The sequence below is a fragment of the Rissa tridactyla genome, chromosome 1 (assembly GCF_028500815.1).
Source record: "Rissa tridactyla isolate bRisTri1 chromosome 1, bRisTri1.patW.cur.20221130, whole genome shotgun sequence".
Lineage (NCBI taxonomy): Eukaryota > Metazoa > Chordata > Aves > Charadriiformes > Laridae > Rissa > Rissa tridactyla.
Window position 1 is genome coordinate 145,846,720 of NC_071466.1, and position 21,995 is coordinate 145,868,714.

General features: G+C 41.7%; 1 protein-coding gene across 1 annotated transcript in view; it reads right to left on the bottom strand.

Moving 5' to 3' along the window:
• ST8SIA1 (ST8 alpha-N-acetyl-neuraminide alpha-2,8-sialyltransferase 1) overlaps nucleotides 1-21,995 on the bottom strand; it is a 139,154-nt gene that overhangs the window by 49,791 nt on the left and 67,368 nt on the right. Inside the window, exons 3-4 of the mRNA XM_054203851.1 lie at nucleotides 20,081-20,190; nucleotides 13,007-13,099 (exon numbers count right to left, since the gene is read on the bottom strand). Coding sequence (XP_054059826.1) covers nucleotides 13,007-13,099; nucleotides 20,081-20,190 — 203 coding nt within the window. The remainder of the gene's footprint in view (nucleotides 1-13,006; nucleotides 13,100-20,080; nucleotides 20,191-21,995) is intronic.

Consider the following 21,995-nt stretch of genomic DNA (forward strand, 5'->3'; position numbering starts at 1 on the left):
ATCTAGATTCTTCCTTCAATGTTTAACCATTTCCACTCTCTTTCTGTGGACTAAACTAAGTCAGAATAACTAATTCCTTCTGTCCTTCATTTTTCCCCACTCTTTTAATACAGGTACTACTTTTCCTTTTTTACCATTTGCTGAGAACCTGTGGAAAAATAGTCCCAAAGATCTTCCCTTGGTGGTTCTGAAACCACTCTAGCTATTTACTTTTAAACTCCTGGAAAAAATTTCTCCAGATGCCTCTAACTTCTGGTTTACCTAAAAATCCCTTAACCTGTTTGTTCTCCATTTTCATTTCTGTTCTGATCCCTTTGTTAAGACTAAATGTTTATTTTTGCTTCACTATCATACACCAGACTTTCTCTAGCCTATGTCCTCCTCTTTCTTTCAGCATATTACAGCCTCTCAAATGCTAGTTTCCTCAATGATATTAGAGTATTGCCTTGTAAGTGTTGTATTATTCCACTTTTAATACATTTCTAGCGATTTCTCAAAATTTTACTGCAAAATGCTTGTTTGGAATTTCACGAATCACAATTTTAACTTTATCGTGTAATGATCAGATTTGTTTGCCCTTTGGTCATCCCACAGAGAAACTAACGAAAATAACAAACTATAAAAGATAAAAGATTCAATTTAGCATGCAGGTACTTTTAAAAGGTTGTTTCTTCCCCTCTACTGTTCATGCTCTGTTTCTCCTACCTCTTCAAATCACGTTTTAACATTTCAAATACATTTCCTTCAAAGTCAGTTCTTGTACTTAGAGCAGAAAATACAAGGAATAGTAAGGGGAAACAGTAAACAAATAATAAAATAGAGTGGGTCAACATCCAGCTCCTGAGACGGAGCATTAAAATAGAAAGGGGATGCGGCTATATTAAGTAGCGCCAGCACTGCAGAAAAAAAAACACATGCAACCAGCTGTACCTCACAGGAAACTGCTGATATAAAGCAAGACAAGGAGTGTCTGAGTTTCTGAGTTAGTAAGATAAACACACGATAGTCCCTCCCTCCTCCTTTGTCAGTGGCACCTCACCGGAAAAAATATCAGATCTTGGAGCCAGTCTCCAAGATAGCAGTTCCTGAGTTGACAACGGATCCTGCTGTATCTCTAGCTCAACACAGCCACCAAATTCAATACTCCCACATGATGATTTTGATACATCTAATAATGAGGAGCACTGCTGGAGATGTGTCCATCTAGACTTGAGTTTGTCCCCTTCTTCCCTCATAAGCCTCTACCAGCAACAGGCATGAAGCTATTGGGAAGGCATATGCTCTTGAGTAGTTTATTTCTCAATCCGTACAGGTTCATCAGAAAAATCTTTCTTCCAGTTGCTCTTTGCCAGCAGACAGGATGGTCACAACGATGGACATCAGCATGGGAGAAGAGGGCAGTCACCCCAGTGACTGCTGATGCTTCTCACAGCACATTACCTTAATTCACAGGCTCCTTCTGTGTTCTGCTCTGTGCAGAGGAAACAGACAGGAATAAACATGGTATCATAAAATCTAAAACTGGTCTTCTTTCCTGAAGGAGGAAAACTCTGACATCCGTAAGTGGAAGGCACCTTTTCCCATTGCCTCCTCTTTCTAATCCTCTCTTCATCCCTTTACAGTCAACTTTTTACAGCAGTTCCTCTTCAAAAAGACTGTTTTTGAGAAAGGTTTCCTGACTATACTGTCCCTTCCCTTAGAACCAATAACGTATTTCCTCATGGTTTTAGAGATGTACTCAGCATCAGAAATTCATAAAATCTGAGGGACAGGGTTAGCTGCTAGTATTCATCTGACCCCAAATGACACCAAAACTCTCATACAGAGAGCAACAGGCATCCTTTTATAGCTGACTTCAGTTTTACAGCAGCTGATTTTTTTTTTTTCTGCTCTGAGAAACCACGAAATATTCGCAGGAGCCAGCAATAGGAAGACGGCCTGAAGAGCAACCCAACCCAAACCCCTGTGTCTGCCTATCTAACCAGAGCAACCAACTGTTACTGATCACCCTACGCCTTCTCACGCCGTATGAACCAGCCTTCCTACGCACAAAATGATCCAGTAGTTTAGTCACATCTGAAGCAAGTGTATCATTTACCCTCCAAGGATCTTTATAGCTAAATATTTAGCTAAACAAATACATGGAAAACACTAATTTGACAGCTGTCAACTTCCCAAATCTTCTACAGAAGTAAACTATAGGCAATAAAGTGTAAATGCCAATTTTTACAACTGGATTTGTTCTGCTCAGAAAAATAGCAGTTTCACTATAAAATAAAACAAACCTGCCTCTACTTGGAGGTGTATTTTCACTGAAAATTATTCTATTTCTGTTATCGTACATAAAAGGCTGATCATGAAAAATGTTCTCTCACACTTACAGTGAGTGACTCATTTCCATCAATTTAACAGCATCCTCTTATAAGATACAGAAGTTTTTTAACATTCTGATTCAAGACAATTGTCCTTTTAATCAACTCCAGTTTTGCTTATAAAAAACTTTTCATGAGTCACAACCTCTTACTCCTAGATTTTAAAACTGCACATCCAGCTTTTGGGGGAGCGTAATAGTTTGAAAAACAACAAATGTCAACAAATCTTTATATTTCCCAGGGATGTAACAGGAATTTCTTTAGCTGGGGACTGTTTAGGAGTAATTTAGGGGTTTCTGTGAGACTATCTTCATGATGGACTATCTCCATGGCCCCACGTTGGTCATGAAAAAGGATTGTCATGGTTTAACCCCAGACAGCAACTAGGACCACACAGCCACTCACTTCCCCCTTCCTCCCCAGCAGGGTTGGGAGAAGAGGGAGAAAAAGAGGTGAAAGGGAAAAAACACTCGTGGCTTGAGATAAAGGCAGTTTAATAGAACAGTAATGGAAGAGGAATAATAATAATAATTAATAGTAATAATGGTAAAAGAATATACAAAATAAAGTGATACAACACAAGGCACTCTCACTACCTGGTGACTGGTTGCCCAGCCCATTCCGAGCAGTGATTGAGGATTCCTGCCGCCCACCCAACCCCCATTTATATACTGAGCATGACGTCTATGGTATGGAATATTATTCCTTTGGCCGGCTTGTCCTGTCTATGCTCCCTCTCAGCTTCTATGGGAAGCTGAAGAAGTCCATTACTAATGTATTAGCAACAGCTAAAACAATATGTGCTATTGACATTCTGGTCATATTAAATCCGAAACACAGCAGCAGCTGCTAGAAAGAAAATTAACTCTATCCCAGATGAAACCAGGACACTAGTGAAGTGCACTTTGGCTGCTCACTAAGTCTACACAGTAAACATTGGTAAGATGGTGGAGCTGAGATACCTACACGTGCTGGTACTAACCCAGTTACAAGAAATAACCAATCTTGGGTCAAAAAGGTGTTCTGATTTCCACACTGGCTAGCATCTAGGGTGCCAGCTGGCTAGAACAGAACTAGCACTGGTACCTACAGCTGAAAAGTCTCCAGTTAAAGACTACACCAAATGCTTTTGCTATGAAGCATCAACTTCTTCCTTGCCTCTACTAGCGGCCTCTTAGTATTGATGCTTTCCAACAAATCAACCGGCCTACATTTCTCTCAGAGAACAGGTTATACTTCCAGCGCTGAGGGCGGGCAGAGGAGGCTGTCTGGACTCCAGAGCAGACTGGGAAAAAGAGATTGTCTCATCCACACCCTGTGGGATTTTTCATCTTGGAAAGTCCAGCCAAAGGCTACATGAGCGCGAGAGCCAACCCTCCCTGATGAGAAAAAAAATCCCAGTTGGGTTTTTGGTGGGTGTCAAGTACTGTGGTGGGAGCTACACCAGGAAAGAATCTGTTCCCCTAACGGACTGCACATTGGCGTGTCTCTCTCCATTCGTCCTTTCCTTCAGTGTCTATTTTAAGTCCTACTGATCTAGTCTTCTCACTGAAATTCACATTGAAATAATGTCCTACAATGTTTATTGAGAAAAACATTGCTTTTGGTAATAAACAAGAAAATCTTTCTGGATATTACATGAATGGAAGTATTAATAGCCTATGAAAACTAAAATTTCAGCAGAAAAAAAGCATTTCAGATACTTTTGTATTCGTGATAACAAATTGAGAGCGTAAAAATAAAAATGGGGAGGAGGCTTCTAAGGCACAAGCTCTTGCTGACCAACCCAGCAACGGGTTTCCCAACCTACCTTGGTGCCCAGACTGAAGCCTCCTGTATAACCTAGAGCACAGCCCATCAGCCTCTGCCCGAGATCAGCAGCGCTGGGATCTCACAGATCTCCACAAATCGGCAGAGATTAGCAGAGGAAGAAAACCCACCAGTCTTCTCAGCTAGATTATCTCACTCCCAGCAATGTCCTCCACTGTTTAATGAGAAAATAGATACTAATTAACCTCTCTGCCTCTTTGACACCTATGCTTAACCTAAAGCTTTTGGCCTGTGGCTAAGTCCATAAGCATAATTCTTACACTCCCGTGACTGTCTCCTGAATTTGGAGGCTTTCTTTGAAGGATCACATGACTGCAGATGCTACTAAAAGTGAACGTTATTTTTTAGAGATGGGAACAAAAGAAAAAGTGGGAATGTCACTATCGGACAGACTGCAGAGAAGTTGTAGTTTTCTGTGTTCTCATTATTGCGTTCTCTTTCGAATTGCAGGATGCCTTGTATCTTCATTTTTTAAAAAAAAAGAGATATATTTGCTTTCCAATCAATATCTGAAAAAAATCCAAGAGATGGGGCAGCGATAGAAAAATCTGGGTTAAAGCAAAGACTGCAAAGAAAGATTAGTTATGTAAACATGGGTCAGGCACTTAAAAATCGTTGGGGATGTTACTCAGAAAAAAAACTGGGTCGCTCATACAAGACACTAAATTGCCTGATCTAGCAAAACACGTATAAATTATTCCACTGACTTTGAAAATATTACTCACATACTTAGGAGTGAGGTACTTGGGTATGCTATTCCACATACTGGCAGTAGGATTTAGAAGCTCTCACATCAAGTCCTACTGCAGCAATATAAGGATAAAAAAAAAATAAAAAAATCACCTTAATTAAAAGCATTATTTGCTCAAGGACATCTATAGCTTTCCCATTTCACAAACCTAATAATGGAAAATCAGACAGATGGTCGTCTTTCTGTTTGATACCGCTGGCAGGCTCTTCAATACAGTGGTCTTAAGAAAACACCAGGAGGCGTGGGGGGGACAGGGGGAACACCAAAAGCAACAGTCTTCCTGCAATGGCTTGCCAAGGAAATGAAAATGTGTGAGACAATGTGTTAATGAATATCAGCACATATGGGCAAGCACTGGTGATTTTGGTAAGGCAAAGATTTGCAATTAAAATGCCGTTCACAATAGAGATAACTATGATTATCATCAAAATCCCAGTTTAAGGTAGGAGACATCCAAATGCAGGTGTAATATAATGCATTCTATTCCTCTCCAATTCTACAATAAAAAAACATTAGAACTGAAATGTGAGGACATTTCAATCAGAAATCCAAGTGGATTGTTTAAACCTGGTATCTTCTGTCTCTGCTTTGTGATAACTACTAATAAAACATTTATTTTTGTTTAAGAGAAAGCATCAAACTATGACATCATGACACTTCGTTTATCATTTCCCATTTCATCCCCTTATCAATTGGCCCTTTAAATTACTTTTACATGGAGACTTTTATAGAAGTCCTCTGGGATGTTTTTCCTAATATCTAGCAATTGCTTTTGCTGATGAGGTACAGTCCTCACCTCCACCACCTTGGCTAACCCTGGGAAACTGTTACAGCTCTCCTCAGTCTTTCCTTCTCCTTTTTTTCTCCTACCAGATTAAACAGCTTTTCCCCTCAGTTCTCAGTTTCCTAACCCAAAATTTCAGCCCATTGTTTCTCATCTCATCAACAACAAGTGACATTTCTCTTTGAAGCCACCGGTACATTTCGAGACTCCTCTAGATCCAACAGTCCTTTCCGTGAGGCTTAGGCTTCATAGTTCACTTTCTTCCTGCTCTTCACTGCGCTTTGCAGCTGGTAGTCCCAGTTTGGAATTTGGGACTTTTTGGAACACATGGTGCCAAAACCGAGTACAGTACCCCAGCTGAGGCCATAGTTGAGCTTAAACGTATCTCTTCATGCATTACGCTTATTTAGATAACCCAGCACAGCATTTGCTGTTACCTAAATAGTAGGACATTGCCTATTCATGCTCAGCCACTGACCTAACACCACATGCTGCTTCTCAGGAGAAACGCCACCTAACCAATAACTCCCCAATTTCTCGGATATTCCTCCCCACGTGGAGGACTCTCCATTTGCTCTTTCTGGGTAGCATTCTGCTTTATTTAAATTTTCATTACACCTCTGAATTCTAACACTAATTCTTGCAGCGCCACTTTAGTTGGCATTGCCCACACATCTGTAGTGGGAAGACAGATGCTTTTCAGTGTGACTGATCTACTGCTATGATTTCAAAAGCTGACTTTAAAACTGGAGCTGTACATGTGGGGTTTAATTCAAACAAATTATTTGGGAATGTTTGATTCGACTGCAAAAGACTGTTCCACGTAAGTCTCCCTACATAGGTTAGGATTTCTAGGTCACTGAGAAGTATGACTTTGCAGCCAACCGCCGCCACTTTTCAAAAGAAAAAAATCATCTAAATCTCATCTGTAAAAAGCAGAGGAAAATACAAAACAGATTAACATTTTTAAAAAGTATTCCATATACTTTTCTTACTTCAAAAATAGATTATAAACCTGTCCACACAGGAAATTAAGGAGAGACGGGGCAGATAAAAGGGTAAAAGCCATTGATTTAAATGGGATCAATGCATGGCTGCAATAGCATCAAACTGTCCTAATCACAGCATGGCTTTGCTACAACTCCACGTATTTCTGTTCACCAGCTAATAAATCACAAAAGCCCAGCAGAAATTCTGGATTTTTTTCCTGGCTCTGCCTTTGGCCTGTTTGTAACACTGGCAAGTCCCCTCCATCACCACACTATCACTTCCTTTGCTGTTCAAATGAGGACAAAAATAGGTGTTCCTCGCAGAGAGAAACTAAGGCTTCAGTTTTTAATAAATGTAAAGCTTTGAAAAGAATTTTGTATTAGAGGAGAGGAAAGACTGATTACCAACAAATGGGGCTCCGTGCAAACCCTGCATACAGAAAGGTTTGTTACAGTCTTGCCCGTAAAGAAGTGCTTCCCAGAAATTTTATCCCCTTGCTGTTGGCAGAGATGTTCACAGACCCTTGCAGAAGAACATAAAAGATAGTTTTGCAATGTGAATGAACACAATGATTCTTATCACTTTGGCGTGCTTCTCAGTGAAATAATCTGAGGTATATTCAGATACCAGGAATGAAAAAAGAATCTCTATGTGAGTTATTTAAAATTTGGTGGTTAAATGACTTCAGAAGGAAGGATCTTCTCATCACCTGACTCCTAAAGAAAGAACAAGATGAACAAGAGGGGTTTTCCTCCAATAACTTATTTTATGGGTGGGTTGGGGTTTTTTCATTTTCTGATCTTTTTCAATTACCAAATTAAAATGTAACTAGCTAGGAATGGAATATTGTAGTTTCTACATGGAGACACAGTCAAAAGGAATTCTGATGTTCCTGATTTTTGAAATTTTGAAATTTTGAAAATGCTGACGTACCATTTTCATGAGTGTCGGCAATGAGCTTAATATTGTACATTGGTATAATCAAAAATGAAGGAAGTTTTCATCAAATTAAATAATTGCCTTGGTTCTGTCTTTTTATTCTTAACGGCTTAAGCCAGTTGGACTCAAAGATGTCTTCAGCACTGAATCCAGGAAAGATTATCAGCTGGCTCTATCATGCAGGGAGAACGGGAAAGCAAATTTAATCCCACTCAAATTTCATGGGAGCCTAATAAACAGCAGCAATATTTAACTGACATTTCAAAGCTCAGAGGCAGAATCATTGCATTTGTTAGCCTTTAGTCTCATTCCTTCACCTTGCTTTAGTGAAGGAAACTGGATGCAGCAAAAACTTGTCAAACATCAGGGAGATCAAAAAAGTGAATTAATTTACTGAAAAAAAAAATGTTCACATTCAGCGATGGAAGTTCATACTGCGCTGCAAAGTGTAATGGCTGATCCTAAATCTGGTTATCCATGTTTCAGTCAGACTATTTCCATTAGCAATGTTAAAGAAGCATTGAGAAACTCCACTACAATGACTTAAATAAAAATATTCACCTTTCAAAGAATGAAGATTGATACCACCTCAACTAACCCTTCACTTATTTCTGTATTCAAAGCAACAAGGCACGCTCTGGTAGAACCACGGCAGTAGCAGCAACACGGATCACCTATACCCTCACCCCACCTCTGACAGCGCAGGTATTTCATAGAAATGTTCATAATGAATTTAATTGCAGTAACCTCCAAAGCCCTAAACGCATACAGGAATGACCCAGTCGTCATCCAATGGGATTTCTGTGATGAGGGGAGAGGATATCAAACAGGGGTGGCAGAGCTCTGCCTCAGAGCCCGGCTCTGCAGCGCACAAAGCTCCCGCTCTCAGGGACCTGCGCGGTGCCAAAGCAGCCGCAGAGGAAAGAAAGCTGGAGGTGGGGAAGGTCACCTTGGCTCTTCCCTCCAGCAGACGGGCTCTCCTCTCCTGCTAGACCAGCAGCATCAGTCCATGCTCTGCCCCGGCCATGGACTGATGTGCTTTCCAACACGGAGGGCTCAGGCAGCAGCAGAGTCCGAGCTCTCCCTTCAGCGGCGAGAAGGAGGCATGGAGGGGTTTCTCCAGGAAAAGGAGCAGATCTCGTTACTCATCATACAGCAGGGGTTGCGAGGACAGAGACCCCGAGTTCCCCTTTGCCATCCGCTCCTCGAGCAGCAGCCGCAGCCCCCAGAGCAGCCACAGGGCTGCCTGCTCTCCCCCAGGTGCAACACGTCTTCCTTCCAGCACCACCAGTGCTCAGGAAAATACAGCACCCTGAAAGGAGAAGCGGGAAAAGCTTCACGCAGTTCAACCGATGATCGGATTACGTCTCAAAGACAGTGTTGGGAGGCGGTGTGTTACATACCTCTGGGGCTTGTGTCACTTATACCGATGCTGAATTACGGCGAATAAAGAATGCTACCATAGTCGTTGTGCCATTTTCTCATGAGATTATTTCTGCGCAGGTCAGAAACACACAGCTTGTGGACAAAATACTCACCAACAAACATCAGTTGATCTGAAACTTACGGAATGCTGGGAAACCATCTATTTGGACTATTATATCCACACCAGTGATGATCTATGTGTGCATGAGTTAGACAAGAATAAGCAGATGTGGTGACTAGAAAGGAAGACTGCTGCAAACAGCACTTGTTTGCAGACTGAATTAAAAGTTTAGACAAAAGGTAAGAGTATTATTATATGACATTTCCAAGAGTTGCTGAAGATGGAAAGAAATTGCTAGAATTTGCTTCTCTTAAATAGCCCAGATTCAGTGACTTCAGAAACATATCCATATCCCAAATCGTATCTCTTTGTATGTCATACTCAAAATCTGTTGCCATTGATCAAGAATCATCGCTACCTATTAAAGCATTTTTGTGTTCACGTGTGATCCACTGACTAGTCCCTCTCCGCAGCTGTAGACAAGTGTTCAGAATATCAGCCTTGCTGTTTTTTTCACTAAGGCTAAGAACAGCAATAGGCACACCACAGGTCTTGCTACTGCACTGCCTCTTTCCTAGCAGTGACTTATAGCAGCTACTCATAGAAAGAAAATAAAGCTCAGGATAAATAGAGAATAAACTTCTGCCTACAAAGCATCTCCCCCTACAGTGCCACCCCTGACTAGGGTGGCAGGGGAATGAACTGGAAACATCAAAGACACCAACCTTTTTGCAGTCCCTCAACCGTATTGTGGGATAGAGGGAGGGAGAGGTCGCAGTGGCCCCAGGAGTAGCTTTATGAAACTTTTCAATCCCTATTGCAACCTCAACCCAGAGTTTGACAGAGAAGTGATGTTTGAATGCAAAGGGGAAGAAGTTTTACACAGGCTCAGAGGACCATGAGTTCCAGTATTAGTTGAAGGGAGATGCCCGTGAAATATTTTAGACCAAAAAAGAAACTGGGGCAGTCATCACAAGACCTCTTAGTCAGCTGGGCAAATTTCTATTGTAATACCTCTATTGTCAGTACTCCTGTATTATATGAAGCAAAGTTAGGGTAGGAAATTCCTCATCATTTTTCAAACCCAAATGAGAACTGAGCACAATATGTTACAAGTCAAAACTGTACTGCCTGCACAGTCATATTTCCTGCTGAGAACGGAGTAGGAACTTGATCTCTAATTCTTTCATTATTATTTGCCTACTCAAAGTTTTGCAGAGGGCAATGCTGAGAAAATATCTCTAAAGTCAGCGTACTCCCAGATTAAAATCTTGACTCTCCCATCCTAAGGCTTTAAATCTAGAGGGAAACTAGATGGTAGCTCAGGTATCACCCCGCAATAATTACTGCCAACAATTTCATTTTCTAAAGGCAATCATGCTGGTTTTAAAACTACACAGAAAATTGCGTCTACATCCCTGGTATGAAAACTTTGGCCTATCCAACATGCCTCATCATAAATTATCTGGTAAGGATGAACCTTTTAGAAGCCATGAATGGTGTTGCAGGACCAATTCACTAAATCTGCCATAACACACTTGAGAGATAATTGAGATGTCAAGCCTCATCAATATCAACCTACTTAAAGTAAGGACAAGAGGAGAGGGGAAGAATGACAATGAATAATACCATTATGTGAAGCTTATAGCTTAGAAACAGATACATATCAGTCACCAATCTGAATGTCCTTGAATTTCATGAAAGTCTGGACTTATAAGCGGTCTTAATTCCTTTAAAAGCTTCTTTCCATAGAAATGGATTATTTGTTGACAGAGCAGTAGTCTTTTTTCTATTTTACCTTCCAAGCTTTCACTTTTTGTTTCCAACTCTAACTTAAAACACAGGAGGTAAAATAATGAGTTTGATTAGCATACAGGAAACATCAGTAAAATATTATTTAAAAAAAAAATATCTCCTCCTGACCAGGCAGAGGAAGCAAAGTGTCAGATCCCTCAAGAGCTCCAAACCTCAGAGGAGGTTTCTGCCAATTTTCAGCACTATGAAATTGTTCTCTTTGTCATTCTCAGTTACTGGTTGTATATCTCCTCCTAATCAATACACAGGCATATACATAGCACATTACTTTCTCATCAAAGGTCTTGCATCGCAGTTATCATCCACTCACTTTGAAAACTGACATTGAACACAATCCCATTTCCTGTGGCTCATCTATTCCTTCCTCCCTTTCTCTTTTCCCATTTCCCTCCCCCTCCACTCCTCCTTGTGATACCCCCTGTCACAAATTAGCATCTCACTCTCTCCATCTGCATCTTCAACCATCTGCTCACCCCTTCCTTCTTGCTGGATAACTCCACAGACTCTAGTGGAGCTCCATAGTCTCCCTGTAGCAGCACTAAAACTCCTTTTCCTTTTCCTATTCTGTTCAAAAATAGTAAGTACAGCGAGCTTTCCACTCTAGGCATTGACGGGGGGGAGGGTGCAAAATAAATATGCACGAGTTTAATAATTCTCTGCCTTGACAGCTGTAAAATCTTTTGTAAGCTTCACATTTCACATTGCTCCTCTTCATTTTATCCAAAATGCCATGGCCAAACCGATCTTCTTAAATTAACCTCATTAGCCATTTACGTCCCACCAGATTTTCAGATTCCCCGTCTTCAGGTCCACTGCCCTGAGCAGCTCCCTCTTCTCGCCTGGCACCATCCTCTGCCAGTTCTGCTTGGTTTGCTTTGATCTCATCCCACAAGCACTTCTGTGCCTTCTCCTGTTCAGACACTCTCTGCCTGGAATGAGCTCTTGAAGCTGATTACTACTCCATTTCCCTCTTTCTCGCCCTCTTTTCTACTCTGTCAAAGGCTGTCATCTTTTCCGCACACAAAACTAGAGAACCCTTCAATTCCTGATAGAGAGGAAAAATACTACATTTAAATACCATCAAACATCCATTTCCAAGTCTGTGCCTTTCTTCTTTCTAAAACACCTGGCTTTCTATTATTCATTTTATTTCCCCGCTTTGCTTCCTTTCACAATCCTTCACCTCCCAGTACCCGCATTATACATTTCTTTATGCCTAATAATTTCCTGTTCATCCCCTTGATTTATGCCTTTTCTCTGCATTTTTCAGAGAACGTGGCAGGTTACTACAAGATCTTGTTCTGCCTAAGAACATTCTGGGTGATAAACAAATAACATAGCAATTAAAATTCAGGAAGGCAAAAATCAGAGAGATGGCGTTGACTTTCTTTTTTCCCCTCCCTCTTCCCCTCTCTCATCAGCTACTGACATTTGGAAAATTTCAACCAACTCTCATAAACAAGAAAAATTTGTACCGGTTTCCTAAGAAAGTGAGGCTTGTATGATCACAACCTGCCAGTCAGTTCCGTCCTAACCGCTTTTGTACCCATAAGTCAATATCAAACAAATAATACGAAGACAGTAAGGACCCAGAGGTGATCAGTAGTGAAGCAAAGAGAAACCAAAATTAGCATCTTTGTTAACTGTGGAATGCAGCAGCCAGCTGGCCTGGCCACCATAGTAGTTTGGGCCACCCATCAGTACGTGCCTGGACTGGGAGCAGCCAAAGCACCTCTGGCGCGTGCCCAGCACATCGTAAGGGGAGGGAGCTGGAAGCACTGAGGGGAACATGGTAGAAGAAATAACTCTGTAAAAGCCAGACCCCTTTAGTTTTCCTGCTTACAGTGAAAGGATTAGGGGTTTAGTCTTGAATTATTTCACCTAACACCAAACCATTGCCTATTTCATCTTTTCCAGATCTTCTTCCAGGATCAGAAGATTGTTAAGAACATAACTCTGAGGCACTAATATCTATAATACAGATGAAGCATTTTTCTTTTTGTTTCCCCCAACCGGAGAAGGAACAATATGCTCTCTACCTTTTCTGAATGATACTGGGATTTGCAGTCACCAGCTGGGTTTTCAATCCAACGTCCTTGCTGTATTCACTGGATAGAGGAGGAAGGTTGCACCTGTGCACAGAAAGACAGCAAGATTTTAAATGACATTCAGGATTGACAGGCTTCAACCTCGGTCTTCTTTAATCTGCAAGTTTGCAGGCATTTTATTTTTTTTTTTTTAAAAAAAAAAAGGAAGCTGTCAGAAAATGTACAAGTGCTGTATAAATCCTAGACCAAGCTACAAATATTCTCTACTGTACCACACCTACAAGCACAACAGGACATTTTTGTACCAGATTGTGGGGAAATGTAGAAATAAAACTTTTTGCAGAGATGATCTTATGTAACTACTAAGCAAAAACAAAGACACGGACTTGGAATTTCTCACAGGCTGAAAGGCTGTGGAAGAGGCCTAGGCACTACCTACAGGAAAGACATTTTTTTCCCAAACTCTTTTAAAGTTCTGCTTTTCACTCTGTTCTGTCTTGTTACCAGTATCAGGCTCCAGACTGTTACCACTCTGTGGTATTGCAAGCGTTACAGGGCTTACAAACAACGGGCGACTGGCATTTTTAATATTACACTGCGGGGTATCTTCAGCATAGAGAATTTACCAAGAAAACATAGAGAAAAATTGTGAGTGGCTTTATTAAATTAAATAGGCGCATCTCAGTTCTGCTCAGTCTTGTTCTGGTGGGCAGGGTGATAAATATAATAAAGAGAAAGTGACTGAGCAAATTTACTTTGGAAAGCAGAGAGTCGAGACTCAAAAAAAAAAAAACAAACCGAAGTAGAGACAAACTTCCAGACAATGAACAGCCTTAAATGCTCCATAGTAAAGACGCAGGAGAAGGCAGCAGGCCCAGCAAATAAAGAGGAAAATACATTCAAGCAGTTATGCACTGCTCCAAAAATTACAGTCAGGAGAAATCTACTCAGTATATAGAAATAGCAACAAAAATTGGTGACAAAACATTTTTCATTTCAAATTTGTCCATCTCTCAAAATCAAACATATGAACAATAGTTTTAATGCTTAAAAGGCAAAAATGAAAGCAGGATTCTCAGAGACAAGTAGAATCTGGAATTTTTTCAGAAAAAGACTTTTAGGTTTTTATGCTGTTGGTTTTTTTCTTGGGGGGGGCGTTAAAAAAAAAAGTTTTGAGCTCCACCATAACCAGATTTGCCCTCCAATTTTTAAGTTCAACCATCAAATCAAGACATCCGCATTTGCAAGTGCTGGTTTCATTGTTCTTCTGCAGCACACTGGAGAAGCGCAGCTCAGAGAAGGAGCACACGAGGTAAGGAAAGGTGAGGGGCACGCTCAGGCACCAGATCCTGCCTCTTCGTGCTCCCACCGAGAGCGTGTGCTGAGCAAACGCTGACCCTAAAGAAGAGGGTGAAGCAGCCTCTGGTTGCTTTAAGCTCTGCAGACAACCACCCCCACAGAGGATGAGGCCCCAGCACTGGAAGAGGGCAGGCGGCGGGGCAGAGAGTTGTTGTTTCATATTCATGACTTCTCCTCCCAGTACCAGGGAGACACGGGTTCCTTTGCTGCACACACCTTACTCCTGTGAAGATGTACGTGTTCAAGGTGAAGATGAAGTGTTCAAGGCCAGGCTGGATGGGGCTTTGAGTAACCCGATCTAGTGGAAGATGTCCCAGCCCATGGCAGGGGGGTTGGAACTAGATGATCTTTAAGGTCCCTTCCAACCCAAGCCATTCTATGATTCTATTATACATCGTTTTTCTCACTCTCTTCTCCATTAAACTCTCTGTAGCACTCCGCTTCTTCTGTGTGCGTCCTCCAGGCAGCTGGCATCAGTCATGAAACCCTTGAGTCCAAAAACAGCAAGGTGCTTACCCAATCTTTTTTTATCTTAATAATTCAGAGGCCCATTTCCTACACGTGTGTGAGGCGGGATCTAGGGAAGCGAGCTACGGTTTGTTTTTTTACAGCAGTTTCCAGGGGCTACGGCAGAAACGGTTGGGTTTTTGCACTATGGGTTGCCATACCCTTCCTCCACGCTGGGAAAATCAGTCTGTCACGAGGAAAGCCCTGGCTTCCACCGCAGTCACTGCCTCCGTTAGCATTTTCCCTGACCTCTGCAGCATTCAGAGAAGGGATCCAGGCGCTTGGGACAGCGGAGTGCAGCAAAAGAGGCTGCACAAATTCCTGGCGGCACCTCCCTGTGTTACGGTTTTGTGCAATGTCGGTGCCCGGAGAGGGCACTAGTGTGCACACGGTATACTCCCTGCAATGTTAGTTAATGCAAAACATCCCATATTCCCTAAGGAAAAAAAGTGCTAATTTGCATATATATGCATACAAATACCAGCTCTCAAAAACATATTCTTAAATTCTCCTTAAATGCCAAGGAGAAGGACAGCAAAATCCTTCTTTGGAACATAAGATGAATTCAACTACATTCACCAAGAAAAATAAAATTTCCAGGAATGTTTTCTGCTTTTCACGAGAGATGTTACACATTCGTTAATATATGTGCAATGTATTGAGATCTCAGTTAGGAAACAGCCTCTAATTTGGTGTACCACAATTTTAGAGAAGCTAGACAACTTAAAAAGAAGCCAGAAAAAGAGGAATCAAAATAAGAGGTTTCAGAAAATGCAATCATTGAGAAGAAGGGAAAAAAAGACAGACTAGAAGCATAGGAGAAGTTTAATTCCCAGACATAAAGAATGACAAAACCTCAAAAATCGAGAAAGGTTTACCCAAAATTAGATAAAATAAAATAATAAATAGATAAATAAATAAAGGCAGCAATAGGTTGTTTCCTGCACCTGCACTGGATAGCATACAAATTAATCAGATTAATGCTATTTGGAGAGGGTGTAGAAACCCTCTCAGTAGCAGTTTTCAATGGCAGGTCAAACAAATATTTGTGAAGCAAGATATATAGGTGATTTGCCTCAGAGCAGAGAGATGGCATAAATGACCTCTGGCGAATCACAGTATAATGCTCTCCAATTTGAATAAACACCAACTCATAAGGCAAACTTTCAAGAAGTCATTTTTGGTTGAAGTTCATTTAAAAGCACTATGAAGGACCTAGTTTTTATCATCTTAACATCCCAATAATGAAATTTCTTTCACAAGCCGGTCCCAGATGCATTATTTAAACACGTCTAATTCCTTTCATCAGTAAGTCTCATTCCCAGCTTGTTCAGCATGAAATATTAAAAAATGGCCTGAGTATCCAGTATCCTCAATATTCTTACTGAGGAAACTCAGTAAGAAATCCGTTGGTTGACAGAAACTTCTTGGCTTTTCAGATTATTTTCTTGAACAGGTCAGCAGAGCGCCGAGTGTTGCGCCAGTGAGGAATACATCAAGAAACAAAAGATTCATCATAAAAAAGAGCTCTTGCTCCTGGTACTGAGGAGTAAGCATGTGAATGTGCAGGAAAGAAGGAAGTACCAGGACGGCGTTTCAGGACAGCATTTCTGACATGAGCCTAACTGGAAGAATGGAACATATTGGTCTATATAGAAGACCAATATGACTTAGACCCAGCCCTTAGTTGGGGAGGGGGGAATCATCAACAGGCACAGCAGTCTATGTGTGCCTTTTTCACATCTGAGACCTTCCAACTCAATAGGTAGAAACAGCAGCAAGGGTAAAATGAGAGGGATCCTTCAACCTTCACCAGGCAGAAATACCTCTTCTGGGTTTGGCCCAGACAGAAGTCCATGTCCCGCAGCTGCAGAGAATCCAGGCAACTTGTCTGATGCACGTGCATTTGGTAGATGCTATGTGACTACCTAGCTATTTTAGAATGTGATATATGCACGTATACTAAACACTAGGTACTAATATGAATTTAGTACATAATTGCAAGCATTTATTGTTATTCCCTTGCAGCACTTTGGCCAATGTCATGACAAAATTGCCTAAGGCAGCTGAAAGCCATGTTTCTCTGGAATTGTCTAGAAACCCCAAAGTGCCACCGTATCTAAACTCCCCTGCTCCACCTGGGCTGGTATGCCTAGATGGCATGATTAAAAGATAAGAGCTTGGCCTCCCCAAACCAGAACAGTCACTAGTCGGCTTGAAATAGCGACAAGTTGCTTCTAGTTTTGGAATAAATCGACGAGCAAACAGCTCGGTGAACTCCCCACAATCCCCCTGCTACTTTGCAGAGAGAAACCCTCTCTCTGGGAGACGCACAAACCACAGCAGAGCCACGGCAAGTGGCTGGGGGAAAGGGAGAATTGCGAGATGTAGAAATAGTTCTTCAAAATCTAATGCCAAGAAAATGTGTCTCTCCTGTCAAAATACAGACAAAGAACATTGCTTAGGGTTCAGTATCCAACACTTGCCTCTTAAAATAAGTGTTAGCAGGAAGGGAGAGAGCAAATCAAATTTTTTTCTTAGAAATAAGGACTGCAAACTTGAAAACCAGCCAGATATCAGAAGAAGAGCCTATTATAACCACGCTGCCTATACAGGTAGACCATATGCCATGCACCTTTTCCAATACAGATGCAGTGTGCTATGCCTGAGGGGCTGAAAACTGCTCTTTTAATCTCTACGTTGGTACAACTGTGTTTGTAGAAGATGCTCAGCAAACGAGATGAGTTTAAACTCATCAGTTAACCTTAGTGATTACAATATATCAGAGAAGATGGCTGCAGTCATATGACAGAGCTTATGGAAATACACTTAAGTGAAATCAAAAACCATATGAATGAAAGAAAAGAACAAGGGCAAAACCTGGCATGACATTACATGTAGGCTGCAAAAATATTTAAAGATATTACACAAATTTATTACAAAAAAAAAATGAAACGTTATGCAAGTCACTATTGTGCTCTTTCTCTCTCAGCTCTCAGATGATAGAAATCAGATTTATAAAAGATCAACTAAATTCTATCTTCCACCCGCTATAACAATATTTTCTCCTAGTGGTATATTAGCTTCTAACCCAAAAGAACTGAAACATTTTCCGTAAATATGGCTGCACATCACTAATACAATACAGCCTGCAGGCAGCTACTGGGATTTTTGCAGGATTTTCCATGTCACTTATTTCCAATTCAAAATAAGTTCTGTCCAGATAACGGTTGCTTTACCCTCCCTGGACAGAAAAGGATTTTTCTGATCGAGCTACACCAACCGCTATTTTTTTTTTAAAAAGTTTCTATTGTTTTTGTTACTGATTGCTCCTACAGCATTTCAATTTCCCATTGCATCTAGATAATATTACCATGGTATATACCCCTCCGTTTCTTATATTTAGTCTGTGGAACACCTAAGGAGTTTTGCAGTTACGGCAATCAGCACACTGCCTCTCTCCCCCTGTGCCTTACATCTTCTCTTCTGTGAACGCTCTAAGCATACGTTTCCTTTTGCGTTTAGTTTGCTGTATTTCTTTGCTTTAACATTAAAGGCATTTCTGGTCTTTGAGATGCAAACCAGAAATTACAGTAATACTGTTTGGTTTGCAGCAAATTTGTATGGATTTATAATAAGCCTTCAGGATCTAATAGGGAGACTTGTTAAAGTGGGTGTTCATTATGCCTCCACCTCAAAACTCAAAGAAACTTAATTTCTCATCTCTTTGGGAGCATTCCTCCAGTTTCTCCCCCACAATGTTTTTCTTGTTCATGTTTAACAGGGAGGAACTAATTTCTGTCTTTCTTCCTTAAAGAATGCAGACCTAGAAAGTGCCAAATTCAATCACGAAAGCAGTAGCTGGTTCAACATCCCTCCTGACAGGTTCTTATAACTTCAGGAAAGCTGGAGGGAAACGTAATGTGAGGAATCCCACAAAAACTGCATCAGGGAAAGAGGTCTGGCCTTTCCTCAGACAGTGTCCTGGTTTGAGGTAAAAAAGAACGAACTTTCTGTTTGGTAATTTTACTTCTTAGCTACGCCTCTTCGAACTCTGAAATTAACAGCATGTTGTGCAGAAAACAGTTCATTCTCAGAGTGATAAGACCAATGTTTACAGTTTGTGCCAAGGAATGGTACGCAGAGAGGCTCTTGCTTACACTTACTGCTATAACAACCAAGGTCAGCTAATTTCGTTATTTGCCCCATTGGAGGGTTAGAAGGAGAGGGACACAGAGGGGTCCCACCTGCGGGGAGGAGCGGACAGGACCCAAAACTGAACAACAGGGGTATTCCATCCCATCTGCCCCACGCTCAGTATAAAAGCTGAGGGACCAAAGGGTCAGCTCTCTTCCTTCAATGGCTGACGTCTGAGGAAGACCCTGTCTGTTCATCTGCCTTTGGTCCCGATCCGTGTGTTCCTGACTCCACCTGTGGAACCCAGTTCCCACCTGCCGCTGAGTCCAGCCTGGCACTTTCCCAGTGCCTGCCAATGATGTCATCCTGGGAGCTTAATACGGTTTTGTATATACTGTATCTATTTCATTATTTTCCTTTTTTTTTGTTACTAATATTTCATTAAAGTAGTTCAGTTTCTTCTAAACTCGTAAATCTCTCTTTATCTCTCCTCCTCCTCTTCGTGGTTGGCGGGGGGAGCATCTGTCGCCGGCCATTGGCCAATTTGGCCAAAACCACGACAGACAGTCAGCCAGAAATCAGTCTTGAGGGAAGAAAAACACAGGAACGTTGTAGCTTGTTCCCGCTCACTTCTTAAGCCTTGCCCCATAAGTCGGTATTTACCCAGCTTGAGTGCAGTGGGTTGCATGTGACGGCATTCAGAGTTGCAGAGGACAGAGCACACTGCAGGATGAGACCCTGCCTAAGACTGCATGATTAATGGAAAAAGCAGCTCTTCGGTCCCTCTCCGTGACACTGCACAATCTGTCCCAACCTTAACCCATCATCTGCAGATTGCCCCCCCACAGCACACACATGTGCAGAAGGCAGTCAAAACTCTCTTTTTGCCCCTCCTCACACTTTTACCCAAATCACTTGTGCAAAGCATCCTGCAAAGGGGTGGGATGGTGGGGGGACACAAGGCAAATTATAATTGATTAATCGCAACTGAATAGCATTGAAAAGTCCGAGACTTAGCAGGGGAGGGGGGAAGACAATGTGTCATTGAGGTTTCTGTCTTACCGCATGACAAAATCTGCTTGATCTATTTGTTTGCCACAGCCGCTCTTTTTCAGGATCCCACCATTTCCCACCACGGAGCATTTCTTCAGTGGCAGCTGGAAGGGAGTAGCCTAGCAACACAAAACAAGGAGCAGTTATACAGAGGAGAACACACGCATCTTTGTAGCAGCCGCTCCTGAAGAACCCGGGGAGCCAGCAGGGCTTAAAGTGATGAAAGAAAAGCAAGAATTAGGAATGTGTGTGTGTGGGGGGGGTGGAACATACAGAAATTAGCTGGTAAGGAGACATAGGACAGTTCTTATCCCCATTCCCCAAACCAGGATGCAACAAACGTGATACAGGAGATAACACCATCTCTGCAAATCCAAAATTGCCTGAAGTCCTGATGCACATACTGACCAAGCCAGGCAGTCAGGTCAGAACGAGCCTTCTAGCCAAGCTGCAAGGACACAGGGGAAATAAGACAACCAGGAGGAAAAAAGAAAAAAAGGAAAAAAAAAAATGCATGAAAGTGACCTTCCTGAGCTGATACACAAAAGGCAGCCCTGGCGAAAAAAGGAAGGAAGGAACAGCGAACAAGGCGATGGCAGAAGGGTACTGGGAATCAGGAGTCACCCTGGCTCCCTCCATGCTTGTGTCGCTGGGACGGGTCACTCCAAAGCCTTAGGCAAAAATATTTAGAGCTTGATAGCAGCTCCTTAAAACACTCAGCTGCCCAGACACAGCATAAATTAAAAGTAGAAAGGGACCATTTTAACTAAGGCGCTCTTGTGGCCGCTTAGCAGGGCATAAAAGTGCAAGGTCAAATTGTCATGCTACCCTATGCATCAAACACAGAAATAAATTAGACCTGTGTAGTCCTTCTCATTCCAGAGGATCTCAAAACTATGGGTGGGACATCTTCCTGTCAGCCCCAAGTCATTCACCTTTAGTGAGGCTGGGACGGTCATTTAGACAGCACACACAGTGCATCAGTGCAGCCTAGCATATACATATAAAAAAAAAAAAAAAGGTGGTGAAAAGACGTGTGAATTTAAAGCAGTGTGATTTAGTCACAGAATGGAATTTGTCTACAATACAAGAGTTAACATTCTTCTCATGCAAAAAAATTGTGCAGGGATTTCTTATTTATCAAACCTGTCAAAACCTGACTTTGCAGTACAGACAGAAGTTACTGCACAAGCCTCTGAGAATGCAAATGCCACGGTGACAGGATGCAGCATCACAAAACAATTCTCCTTTCCAGGAGGACAATGTAGAACGGCGGCAGCACTTGTCCTCACTTACATTGCTCTGAAGAGCAACATCTAACATTGCATCACGTATTCAGCAGGCATTGCGACAGCGTACATGGTCCAGAAAATAGACTCAACATAATAGCACAAACTTTGTATGTGTTCGGATTTATTTCTAATGTCTTATTTCTTTTCTTCCTTGGATTTATTTGCTTTATCTTCTTTTCTCAGAAAACTAGATTCCATTCAGCTACTATAAAGCCACAACCTGCTTTCTAATGAAAAACACTAAAGCATTTTGCTTATCCTAACTCTGGATTAAGATATGCTAAAGCAGAAAAATAATTTTTAGCTCCCCAACGCCTGGCCACCGTTAGGAACCCAGTGATAGCACAGCGGAGCAATGCTGGGTATACAGCTGCATTCTTGTCCTGCATCTGCCTTCTCAAGAACATTTTTCAATTTACACAGTTATTGAACTAGGAGCATATCTTCAAATTCAAAGGACATCTCATCTCTGAGGTGACCCTGACCAAATGAGAGCTCACATGCTCAGTTAGGGGGGGTGGATGGGTGCGAATCAGAGGAAATGTAGGAGACAGAAGTTTTATAAATAACAGTACCTTTCTCATTCAAGATAGATCAAAGCTCCTTCCAAGAGAGCTAGTTACACAAAGGCA